Here is a 13,757-nt window from a genome sequence, read left to right as displayed (position 1 = left end):
GTCATGATGCATGCGTTAATACTCTTGTATAGCATTCTACTACACTCTTAACATAATAGCTCTTGTTTCGACTTTCTTGAACGTTATAAGCTTAATTTGAAGCGTAAAGTGGTATGCCAATGAAACTAAAATCTCAACACGTGACACAAACATGAATGCTATGATATGATGATGAAAATAGAGTGAAAAAGTAATTAAAATAAAATAGAGCTATGTAATTTTATGAATCAAATTCCATGTAACGTTATTGGGCTTGATGGATGAAATTGCAAATATCATAGTTGGACTAATAAATCATAATTTAATGGGGCTTATGTATCATAAAAGTAGAAATTTTATTTTAAGCTACTAATAGGTTCATTATGGTTTTTGAAATCAGACTAGTGATCAATTAGTTAAGTCACTCGTTCGATGGTTTCAATTAAATAAATTACAGGTAAACTATAGTCAACCACTTGTAATTTTTTTAGTCACCCAACGATGAAGAGTTACAAAATAGTTACCCAATTGTTCGATTTTTTTCTTTTTGGTCACCATTCACCAATCGTTAATTGGCTAATAGAAAGATGATGTGTCAGGTTTTAAAATTAGCATAATAACAACTTTAACCCTCAAAAATTTATACATTGTGTTAGTTTAGTCTTAATTCTAAAAAAATTAACCTTCAATGTTTCGACATTATGTAATTTGGTTCTTTTTTGCAGTTTTGCTTCTTCTTCTTTTTTGTAATTGTATAACCTAAAAAGCTAAAAAAAAATTATCAGCTTAATTTGATAAAAAATTATCAAAATTAAAAACACGTAAAACTCAATATCATAATTTTCACATTTTCTCTTGATACTTTTATTCTTTGTGTAACACCCTCTAACCCCAAACCGTCGCCGAAACAGGGTTACGAGGCATTACCGGACATATCAAACAATTTACAAATAATTCTTAAATAAATAACCAACATATTAAAATAATTCATACATTGTCATAAATTTTACTAATTGATTTCATTCATTTTATAAAAATTTCGGCAACATTTCTGCTTATTTTTACATAAAACCCCCTGCAAATTTTCAAAATATAACTAACCCAATTCCAATATTTCAATCAAGGCATTTATATACTTAAATCTTACTCGACATATCATTTCTAATTAACTCATAAAACTAATCAAGTCATTCCAATTTGATACCAATGCCATAAAGGACTTTTACCATTTTATTAATATAATCATCAAAACACATAATATCTTACTTTACAACAGAACTATATAACATACCAAAATGACTATTATAATTCTTATGTACATACCACTTTCATTTAAGGAAGAAACATCACCGTAATCTCTATGCAGGAGTCGGGATTGACATGGATGCTGACCCGAGACTCAGACCCCTTTTTCAACCTGCGCACGGAAACAATCGTACGCTGAGTATTTTATACTCAGTGGTATTACCATAATTCAAATTATAATAGCAATAAAGAATTATAATTACGAAGCATATAACTATCCGATTTCTTAAATATCAACTAATTCATAAACTTTCATTATTTAACAATAACAATAAAATTTTTAACTATTCCTCAATCTCACTCACATATCACATGTAACAATTTCAATCACTACATAAACATTTGATTCATGCCTTTTATTTTCAATATCAATTTTCAATATGCAAATTTTAAATTTTCTCATATTCAATACCACAATCGATCAAATTCATTTGATTTTCTCATTTCAATTATTCACCCTATTAACAATCTGGACTTTGACGGATACACGGATTCCAACCCATACACACCAGTACGGCACATTGTGCCCAAAACGACACATAAGTGCCAGAAACGACACACGTGGTGCCTGATACGACACAAAGTGCCTGAGATACGACACATAAAGTGCCTGATGTACGACACATAAAGTGCCTGATCAGTAAAGCCGATAAATCCCGTACTCTTCCAAATCCTATGGCATGCCAACTATATCCGACTTTGCCCGACTAGTTAATAGGGTATTCAAATCATTTTTCTATTTCAAAATCAAGATCACTTTTCCACTTTCTAGTCAATTAACAATTTAATACCAATACATATTTCAAATAATCACATATAATCATATTTCAATTAAATTCAAACCACTTTTCAATCAATACACAATTCACATTTTCACACATATTCATAAATTAATTCACTTTATTTAATTCATATTTTAAATTCATTTTTCAACCAAATTCAAATCACTAATACTTTTTAATCGATATACATTTCAAATACTCACATATTTCCATCATTCAATTTAATTTGATTCAATTCAAGTCACTATTATCATTCCAATTGCTTACCTAATTTTACTTACCATGCATTTTAATTAAAATATAACAATTAATAATAAATAAATTTTAATTATAGTAATACAAACCCGAATTTGCTCTATTATTCCTCAATAACCTTCTCTTTTCCTTTGTGTGCCGATGCCTCGAGTTCCTTGTTAGCTACGAAAATAATAATAATTTACACTATTAATTACAACATTAATTTATAATAATAAAATAATAAAATTTCTATCTAATTTATACTTTAATTCTAATTTAATCCTAACTAAATTTATTTACTTTTCTAATTTAATTCACACTCTATTTCTATTCAAATTTATTCTAAACTCAAATTTATCTACTAATTTTTCAGCATTTTTCACTAATTTCGAATTTTACTCAATTTAATCCCTAAAATTCAAAACTTGTAGCTTAGTTTACAAGTCAATCCTTTATTCAATTCCAAATAAAATTTCTATCAAATAAATTCTCAATTCCATCATTTATTCAACATAAACCCTACACAAAAAATCTATTAACTTTCAAATTTTCAACTTAAATCCAAGAGTATTTCACTCTAGGATTCCAAAAACATCAAATTTATGAGAAAAGGACTTGATTTAGCTTACCTATTAAAGATCAAGCTTCAAAATCTCAATTTTCCCCCTTTCTTTTCTTTCCCTTTTTCTTCCCCTGTTTTCGTCTCTTTCTCTGTTTCTTTTCTGTTCTTCTCTTGTTTCTTTGTCTTTTTATTTTACTTACTTTACTTTATTTCTTTTATTTTAATTAGTAATATATTATATATAAAAAAAATCTTTTACTTATTATTTAAGCATATATTTATCTTTATTACAAGTGTACCTATATAATTATTACTATTACACTTGTCTTTAATCTTTACCATACATTTGTCATCTATTTAGTTTATTTAATATAATATAATATAATACAATATGATATAAAATAATATGATATAAAATAATATATAAAACATAAAATCTAAGATTTTTATCACTTATCCTGCCCCATTTCTTGTTAATGGCTTAATTGTCATTTTAGTCCTTGTTATTTTTTATTAATCTATAATTCAACTTTTACCCCTAGTTCAATTTAGTCCTTTTTTCCTAATTTCTCTTAATTAAACTAAACTCACCTAATTAATACCTAATTAAGCACTAAACTAAACTCTTAATTACTTCTAATAATTATTTTCGAACTCAATTTACTAAGACGGAGGCCCGATATTATACTTTTCCGATGCCCGTGAATTTTTGGGTCATTACACTCTACTGTTGGATTGAACACTAAAGGCTGAGATGACTTAGTCTTCGCCAGTTCACTCTTTATCAATTTCATAATATTCGTGCTTGAATCATTCGACATTAGTTTAGCTAAGCTTATTTTGTTATTGTTGCCCTCGTTATTACCATCTTTGGTGAACATAGAGAGCCTCATTACTCATTCAATTAATCCACTAAATTTTAAATTTAAGACTAAATTGACACAATATGTAAATGTTGAGGGTTAAATTTGCTATTATCTCAATTTTAAAGGTGACAATTCATTTTTCATTAGCCATTTAACGACAGGTGAACAAAAAGAAAAAATTGAATAGTTCGGTGATCATTTTCTAACTTTCATAATTAGGTGGCCAAAAAAAGAAACTTATTAATAGTTAATTGACTACCAATGTAGTTTTTTTTCTTCTTCAAAAAATTCATTATAATTTCTAATCATATCTACTATACACGATGCCTAAAACTGCCCATAGCCCCTCCCCAACCCATAAAATAGGAAGATAATGAGTTTCAGCGTACTCGAACCCACATCCTCCTGGATTGGCAACAATACCCATACCAATCGAACTAAGACTCAATCAACACTACCAATGTAGCTAGTTTTCTCCCCTGCGTCACACTGATATACCGACCCATCAATTCAATCTGATTTCGGCCATTATGAGGTTCATAATATTTTTATTTAGAAAAATAGTTATTCATCTAAAATTTATCGAATTCATAACTTTAAAAAAGTATGTACCATAAATTTACAACAAAAGATCATAGTAAATATTGTATTGAAGGAATTTGATACTGTGGGAATTCGGATTAAATTCTTTAGCATATTCTCATTTCATATGATGCAGCACCATATAGTGCATTATTTATGTGACCTAAAATTCCATAGTCATTTTCAGCATATATGTTAGAATTTTCAACCAAAAAAAATGTCTCAAAAAATTTAACATTCCTTCAATCTGACTCGAATTAATCAAACTCGAACTTAAATTTACTTAAACCCAATTTGACTTGAACCAGAAATAACCCAAACTCATAATGATATTATCTAGAAAATCTAACCCTCAAACTAAAATGGCATGAATTGAAAACTATCAAAATCAGAAATGACTCGAAAATTTTAACACTCGAATTGATCCAATCCATATTAACTATGTTTAAAACTGGACTGATATAACCAATTGACATGTCTATCACACGAGCATCACCTAAATTTAAATATATATCGGACAATCATACGTATACACTGAATTATAACACACCTTTGATCCAGGTAATATTTTTTCTTTTGTAAAATATCTTTCTTTTATAAAATTTATATTAAAAACAAGGTTTCAGTTGAAATAGTAAAGTTGAAACTTTTAAGTTCCAGACGTACTAAGTTGAAATTGCATCATATTTGATATTTTTACAGATTTAAATTGATATTATAAATTATTCTATATAAAAATATAAAGTTAAAAAATACATTCATAGTAATATTTGTCACTCTATAAAAAGTTAAAATTTTAACTATTCAATAACGAATCGATATTTGAATAACCCATAAATCGTGACACGACACAATAAAATAAAATAATATATATTCTTAAAAAACATAAAAAAATATTCTAGATGAGGAAAATGCAACAAGCAACCAAATTTAGCAAGTCAATGAAAAGCATAATTAAATATTTGATTTGCTTGGTTTTATTAATCCAATCCAATGTTGAACAAACTTTATTTTGGACCGTATTTTTATTATTATTTATTATAAAAAAAGATGCACGAATATCACTTTTTCTACAAATTGAGTCGACATTTAGTCAATTATATGAGATTTTCTCTATCTCTTGTTTGCCTTTGAATGCTTTTGTGATTTGAAACAAAAGTTATTCACTCCTTTATATATATATTATTAAATCTTTTAAACAAAATGAACGGATAAAATTTAATCACTAAAATTCTTTAAAGTAATATTAAACTATAACATATCGAGAAATCATTTTACGGAATTTTCCCACCATATTTTTCGTGGTCTGTTTTTAATTATTTAATGATATTTCAATGAATTTTTCTAAGTATATGGCACATAATTTTGATGATTTTTTTTATTCTAAACCTGAACTCAAACCTCAAATTGTGGAACTTGAACCCAAGTTATTCAGGGTTTGGAGTTCAAGTTCAAAGTTTAGGGTTTGAGGTTCAGAGTAAAAAAATTATCAGAATTACGTGTCAATGGCATGGAAAATTTTGTTGAAATGTCATTAAATAATTTGAAAGGGGTCATGGATGATGTGGTGGGAATGATCCATAAAATACAGTAATATTAAACTATAACATACCGAGAAATCATTTTATGGACCCTTCCTTTCCCATCACATCATCCATGATCCCTTTTCAATTATTTAACGACGTTTCAACATTTTTTTCCATATCATTGACACATAATTTTGACAATTTTTTCATCCTAAACCCTGAGCCCAGAATTCAAAATCTTGAATCTTATACCCTAAACCCAAACTCAAACCTCAAACCTTGAACCCGAATAGTGAACATTGAACCCAAGTTGTTCAGGGTTCGAGATTCACGGTTTAGAGTAAAAAGTTATCAAAATTAAATGTCAATGACTTAGAAAAAAATTACTAAAATATCATTAAATAATTAAAAATGACTATGGATGATGCGGTGGGAAGGGTCCATAAAATAATTTCTCATAACATATTCATAATGCGGGTGAAAAAATATGTATATTTATTACTTTTTTATATAAAATAAAATATAACTTTAGTTGAAATGATAAAATTAATATTTTGAAGTCTGTAATTTTTAAATAATTATTATTTTAGATTTACTTTAGATATAAATTAAATTTTATAAATATAAATTATAAGATATTTTTTATTATTTTCAACCGAATTAATAATCAATATATTCGTAGTACCAATTTAATAAAATACTTAAATAATTATAATATGCAATAGAATATGAATGTGTTTTCGTTTTAGATGAAGTTACAGATTTTATTTGATTACTTAATTACCCTTATTTCGTATAAGCAAGAAATAAGTGTAATATATATATATATATATATATATATATATATATTATATATATATATATATATATATAAACACGAATTTAAAAATAATTTTGTTATACATGTTATTCAAAATATTAAAATAAAAATTAAGGAAAAAAAATAAGTGGCCGACCAATGATACGTCTTGGCAAAGTACGAGCCATGTGAGTGGGTCATCTAAATTATATTGTATCACATAATTAAATTAAGATATTTTATATTTATTGTATATAGTTTTTAATTTTTTATATTCTGTTATATTTTGATCACAATTATATATTAGGATTGATTAACTAAAGTATGTTGTATCGAGTAGTAAGAATTTGATACGTTTTAAATAATGCTTTAATTCGAGTTTTATAGATAAAGAAAATATAATTTCGGGAGAGATTTATCCCGTTTAAATTTTGACTTTTAATTTAGTCGAGATTCAATATAAGTACTTGATATTAAAGATTTCTTTGTTGTCACTGTAAAGTTTTAGGTTTAAATCTTAATATCGTATATTTAAGTAGTTTTTAATGATTTTATATAAAATAGACTATGGCACGGTAACGTCTAAGGTTAGATTTTATTATAGTGGGATTTTTTTTTAAATCAATGGTTGCGGTTAGAAATTAGGAAATTGTGTTGATGACTTGGAATATGTTAAATCGGTTACTGAATACATTGCTTTTATCTGGAAATCAGTTTCTCTCCTTCTTTAACATTGAAACCGATTGAATTGGTTAAAACGTAAACTCATGTTACTCAGTGCGAAGATCAACGGTGGATTAATGTTCATTTTTATCTCTCTTTTTTTTTTCAGCCGTTGATTCAAAATAATCTGACGAGATCCTACCATAATGGGATCTTTAAATAAATGCTTTGACACCCAATAATACGAGTGAGCAAAATTATGTAGCAAACTTATTTCAAAAATTAATATAAACACCAAACGAGACTTTACTTGTAATGATAAAATTAAGATATGAAAAATTATGATGTTTTTTTATAAATATAAAACAACAAAAATACCAATATAGTAATGTTTGTTACTTTATAAAATGAACGACTTTTCTGTAAATTTTAATTAAGTTTAGATTCGGTTGATGGGTAATACCAAACTTAATTAACGTATTAATTATTAAAAGACATAAATGACTTAATTATAATATTTAGATATTTTTTGATTGAATTAATGTTGGATTAATTTGTAATTATCTCTTATACTTTATTTAACGTTTGATGTAGTGCATTGTTGCGTAGAGAATAATAAAGGGTCGAGCTCAAGGAACAAAGGATAACATTTAAAAGTTTTAATGAATGATTTAATAAAGTTAATTAAAGCTTAATTTGGTCAAACATGGTGGACTCCATAGTGCTGCTTCTTTTGTTGAATGAACATTTAACGCTAATCAAAGATTAATTAATTATATCTCCTACTAACTTTTCTTTAGGGTTAATTATATTCAACTTTTTAAAAATATTAACTTAAATTTTAAATTTATCCTGAATTTCATATACTATGATTGAATCTTTAAAATATTAATATTTTATTAATTTAGTATTTTCGTTAAGTTAATCATCATTAAATATTAGCTCAAATTTTCACTCATAGAATGTATCCTGATGATAGTTTTAATGTCAATTTCTTTTAAACATGTTAAATCTAAATTATTCTTTTTTAATAGTGTTGATACCGGTGTTCAATAGGGAGGAAATGATGGTGGTGATAAGGCGACTGATTCACTTATGATGAGCGAAGAGTCGGAATGTCCGAAGAGGAGAAGTAGGAGGGAGAGGGGAGAGGGGAGAGATCAAGGTTGCTGAAAGAGAAAAGATATCCCCTTATCATTGTGCCCAAGATATATATGGGGAGAAGATCCTCATGCTTAGTAATGCCACATCATTGACAGTACAGGTGGTGACCCATTCGTGTAGTCGGTTTTAGATGGAAAAGATGGAAAATTTGTTGTGTATCAATTGTTGCCCTTTGAAGATAAATGCATAGCAACTAATAGCAGTGACCTAATGGAGATGTGAAACATGCGAGTGGCTAATCGATGGATGACCACTTGGGTGGTGCAAGACGAAAGGCCGTCAAGGAATGTTCCTTCAGCTGTAGGAGAAAGAGGAAAATAAAATTGATAAAATATTAATATATTATAATCTGGTTAAAACGTTTTAAAAATTCTTTAAATCAATAAATTTTTAAAATATAATTTATATACATTTTATAATTTTAATATATTCCATATTCATAAATCCAAATGTTGTGTTAAAATATTTTAATTTTGGTGCTATCTAAAAATAACTAAAAGGAAAATTGCAATTAACCGACTATATACTCATTTATAATTTGCCAAAAACAGTAAAAGCACATCTTACATTTTAATATTTCCTTAAATTGGCAAAAAAATACAATATTTTCTTTCATTAATACTTTTTCTGCGTCTCTTAGTTAAATATTAGTAATCTCTAAAATTCTAATTTTTATTTATAACTGTTGATTTTCCTTCAAATCAACAACGACAACACTAACGTTATCGGTACTATGTCTAGCCAAAGCCAATTTGGTTAATAAAATGGAAGCATCCCAACAAGCCTTATCCGAACTCTCGACTCCAGCACCGCGAACCACAGCGTCACTATCCGGAGACATAGGTGGTGATGCTGGCTTTTGAGCGCGTAAACACATACGCGCCACCCCACAAGCTGTCTCGTTTGTCACCACGTCCCATAGTCCATCGCTTCCTAATATTAAACATTCATCTCTGCTGCTTCTCTCTGTTATTGTTACCTCTGGTTCTGGTATAACGAAGGGCTTTAAATAATTATCACCTGATAATTAAAAAACATAAAAATTAGCTATAAAATTCTAAAAATTAGTAAAAAAATTAAAAAAAAAAGGTTTTTCCTTTTTAAAAAAAAATACCTATTGCTCTTGACATGGCTAAAACACCAAGAACTCGAGCTCCATCCCAGTAAATTACTCGACCACCGGCTTCTTCGATTCGGAGCAGTTCATCGGGTCGATCCGGCTATAATAATAAATATATAAATTAATATGAGAAAAAAACTGGATTTTTATATTTAATTTTAACTTATATTTAAATTAATAAGAATAATTTTGAAAAAACTGATCAACCAAACTAATATTTATCAATGCAATTCGGTTCAGTTTTATTGTTATTTTTAATATTCGATTAAGTTTTAATCAATATAAATAAATTTTAATTTAAAAAAAAGTGAAATTATATGAAAAAGGTAAAATACCTTGTGATCGTCGGAGAGGGGAAGAGCGACGCCGTTTTGGCACAAGACAGCGCGGGAATCACCGCAGTTAGCTACGATGATCTTATCCTGAGTGACAACGGCAACCACAGCGGTAGATCCGACGGCCTCGCACTGTGGAGTTTGGAGTTCGCATCGGCAATTCGGATTCTCTACGGAGTCCACCGTAGATTGTTGAACTTCCATATCCATCCTCTCAAAGCTTCTCTCCATGGTTCGCTTCCACTCCACCGCCTTTTCTCCTCCGCAGGCTTCGATTTCTTCTTTTACTATCTCATGAAACCGATCTCTACACTTCATCGCAACCTAAAAAAGGTAACAGAGGTTGGTTATAAGAAAACTAAATTTGAAAAGTTCACAATATTTTCAAGTCAAGGAGATTCGTTAAGTACATGAGAGCAGCCATGGCCGTCGAACACGGCGAAAAAGTGAATATCCGACGAAATTTGAGCTTCACTGGTTAGTTTACAGAACGACGGATGAATTGAAACGGAGTCTTCCATATCTCGTCGTCGACCACAAACGGAAGTCAAACCAAACTTCGGCAATTCCTTTTCTAATTCTACTATTCCATTAGAATTTAAACCTTCATTAATTTCCTGATCTCCGTTAACCTTGTTAGTACCGGAGCTCTCAACAGCGTTATCACAGTCACGAGGAGAAGCCGGGAGAACGAGATCGAGGTCAAGCTTCTGACGTTTCCGGCCGTTTTCCGACGGCGGTTGAACGGCAGCGTCAGCCACAAACTTAAACGGACGAACTTCCATTCTCCGGCGACGAGATGATTTCGATGTTTGTTCGACCGCAGCTGCAGTTTCACTTTCAGGAACAACTCCACAGCAAACTCCAGCCATTTGGTTACTATAAAACGAATAAAAAATATCGAAACTATTTTACGCTAAAGAACAAGCTTCGTTTCAAAATCAAGAGATTTTTTTTCCTTTTTTTTTCTTTTGCAGATTTGAATTGAAATTAAAGGACCCATGAAAACGGCAAAGGAGGGTGCTTTTGTAGTGTGGGAGCACTAGTTTTGGTTAAATTTCAAATAAAGTCCCTGTCCTATATACCTTTAGCTAATTTAACCTCTCAATTATAATTTATTCATTTTTAATCCTATATTTTCAAAATGTGCATTTAATTTTCATTATTAATATCAAAATTTGAACATATTTAAGTAAATTTAAAAAAAACACATTTTGAGTAAAACAAATTAGAAATTATTGAACTATAATAGAGAGATTAAGTTCGTGAAAAATACATAATACAGGTACCCTTTGTAGAATTTTACGTTATAATTTTTTGGCATCAAAGAACGGGCAGATTGCCCGTCACCGTTCGGGCAACATGGACCCGACACGTACAGTTGGTGTGACGTCGATATACTTGAAATTGGAAGAAGGTAAATCAGGCACCGTCTATTTAATCAGAGTCGTTAAAAAGGTGACACCTGGGGTGAGCCCTCTTTTTTAATAGGGAAAGTGGTGGGGGCAACGTGGGCCAATGATTTAGCGACACGAGTAGGTGAAACGACCTTCCTTTACTGACACGCATGTGGTCCATAAGGGAAGAGGTGGGGACGACCCCGCTATGTCGCTCTTTGTTTTCCTGTTTATTATTATTATTTTTTAAATAATTATTTTATTTTTTAGAAAATTATTTAAAAATAAACTTTTGCGGAGATATCACCACGTGTCGAGATCATGGTATACGAGATTCTTTGCTCGGTTTAACTCTCCACACGCTTTTCTAGAGAGTGATGTTAATCATACGATCTAGATTTTTATCCTTTTTTATTTTACAATTAATCCCCATTGAAATTTATTTCAAATAGACAACATTGTATATTTAAATTTGTAATTATTATATTTTAATATTTAAATTAAAATTTATAAATAATTAATTTTAATTGCTTAAGAATATTTAAAATTTATATTTGACATATCATAAATGTACAAAAATTATTTTTTATATTTTACTAAAATATAATAATATTAATAAATTTAAATATAATATAAATGTATTATTTTATTTTATTACATTACGTCTAAAATGAATATATTATTTCTAAAAATATTTTTCCGTGGTAATACTAAACAGTTAAATCTTAAACTTTATAACACTTTTTACAAATATATTTCAACATGTCTGAAAGTTTAACTTTGGGCTATAAGGTGCTTCTAAGTTAATAGAAGTATTCAATTGAATATCTGAGTTAAATTATTTCACTCAATTAATATAATTGAATTTTCTAAAAGCGAAGAAAACGATAACATAAGTCATAAAAGAAATAAAATTGTAAGTAATTATCTGTAAGTGGTTAGGTATAAATATAAGATATATTACATTCTCAAGGGAAGAACGTAAGTTTGAACATTAGAGAAAATATTATTGGGAGGAACAGTTACGAACCTTGAACATAGTAAAACGGACATACATAATATAAAAAATATAAGTAATTAAATTAAATATAAATTATTGTTTTTTTAAAATGAATATTTTGAATTAATTGTAGTCAGCAATGGAAGGGAGCGTGAGTTCACGCTCCAGGGATTGCGACTAGAGGAAGATCTAATCTAAAACAGGAGGGTATTTATTAAATTTCAGCTACGTAACAGAAGGACTGTGGGGCCCACATGTCAAGGTTCCACTTCGCTTAGCATAATATCTGAGGGCATTGTTTGTCGCAATATTTGACACGTGTCTTTTGCTGACCTGGATCGGAAGGTGCGCACGCGCCAACCGCGCCCCCCCTTCTCGTTGCTAGCGCTATTACACGTTTCTGGCATTGCCTTGAAAAGGAATTTTATAATTTGCCGTCCTTGTTTGCAAATTGAACACGTAGCTATTTCCCACTACTTCACCCTATACTTTTTCTAAATTTCATAACTACCCCCTTTACTTTATTAATTTTCTGCAACAATTTTTTTATTTCAATTAAAATAAGATACATTTTTTTTACGTCTTTTCAATATCCCATTATAGTGGGATGGCATAGGATTTTTCTTAAACCAATATTAAAAAAAAGATCGATTTAAACGCATATAAGATTTGCATTGACACGCGTAAATTTACGTTTTAATTAATTCAACAGGTTTCAACGTTAAAGAAGGAGAGAAATTGATTTAACAGGCTTCAAGTCACCAGCATAATTTTTTAATTTTTGATGTGGCCTGTAATCTTCTCATTTCTGTCTTTTAACCATAGTTGTTGCTTTAAAAAAATTCTCACGAGAGCCCATTATAATAAAATTTCACGTTACACTTTTTTTTGTACAATAAAAATTATTTGATACGTTGCTAGTGATACACATTTTTAGGGTGTAATAAGAAATAAAAATAAAATATTAAAAACAACAAGGCACGTAGTTATGAATCAGGAGTGTTCAAATTTCGGTTAAAACTGAATTAACAGATCGAATCGATCTAATTTTGTTAATCGATCGGAGGTCAGTTAAAGGTTCTTTGAAATATTGGTTAACGGTTAATTCGGTTCAAAATCAGGTAATTAACCGAATTAACCAAACTTAATAAATAATATTATATATTGTATGTATTAGGCTATTACTAATTCAATTAATTAGGTCAAATGAATATCATCAATTTTTTTATTTGTTTTATACTTGTTTTAACAAAAAAGAGGTATAAATTTCGGTTAACCAACTGAATTAACCGAAATATTTCGTATCGATTAACGGTTAAAGAATTAAAATGTTCGGTTAATACTAATTCGATTCAGTTAACTGTTTGAACACCATTAATATGAAAGTTGTCTGTGGAATTAAAATTTTATAATATTTATATTAAGGGTGAACCTCAATTT

At 29.0% G+C, this 13,757-nt stretch overlaps 1 protein-coding gene and 1 long non-coding RNA gene across 2 annotated transcripts; both read right to left on the bottom strand.

Annotated features, from left to right (window-relative positions):
* Nucleotides 1–1,227: 1,227 nt before the first annotated feature.
* On the bottom strand, nucleotides 1,228–3,061 carry LOC105776034 (uncharacterized). The gene is made up of 3 exons (XR_001127832.2): nucleotides 2,933–3,061; nucleotides 2,411–2,483; nucleotides 1,228–1,396 (listed from the first exon to the last, which is right to left on the bottom strand). It is a non-coding gene; the product is annotated as an uncharacterized LOC105776034 (long non-coding RNA).
* Nucleotides 3,062–8,970: 5,909 nt separating this feature from the next.
* On the bottom strand, nucleotides 8,971–10,915 carry LOC105777578 (protein phosphatase 2C 37). Its single transcript, XM_012600923.2, has 4 exons — nucleotides 10,331–10,915; nucleotides 9,921–10,244; nucleotides 9,580–9,685; nucleotides 8,971–9,485 (listed from the first exon to the last, which is right to left on the bottom strand). The coding sequence occupies exons 1-4, from the start codon at nucleotides 10,790–10,792 to the stop codon at nucleotides 9,142–9,144; spliced, it is 1,236 nt and encodes a 411-aa protein (XP_012456377.2). The 5' UTR covers nucleotides 10,793–10,915; the 3' UTR covers nucleotides 8,971–9,141.
* Between the last annotated feature and the right edge of the window lie 2,842 nt (nucleotides 10,916–13,757).

The sequence above is a fragment of the Gossypium raimondii genome, chromosome 10 (genome assembly GCF_025698545.1).
Source record: "Gossypium raimondii isolate GPD5lz chromosome 10, ASM2569854v1, whole genome shotgun sequence".
Classification (NCBI taxonomy): domain Eukaryota; kingdom Viridiplantae; phylum Streptophyta; class Magnoliopsida; order Malvales; family Malvaceae; genus Gossypium; species Gossypium raimondii.
The sequence above is the reverse complement of the archived record's forward strand: the minus strand, read 5'-3'. Positions and strand labels throughout refer to the sequence as shown.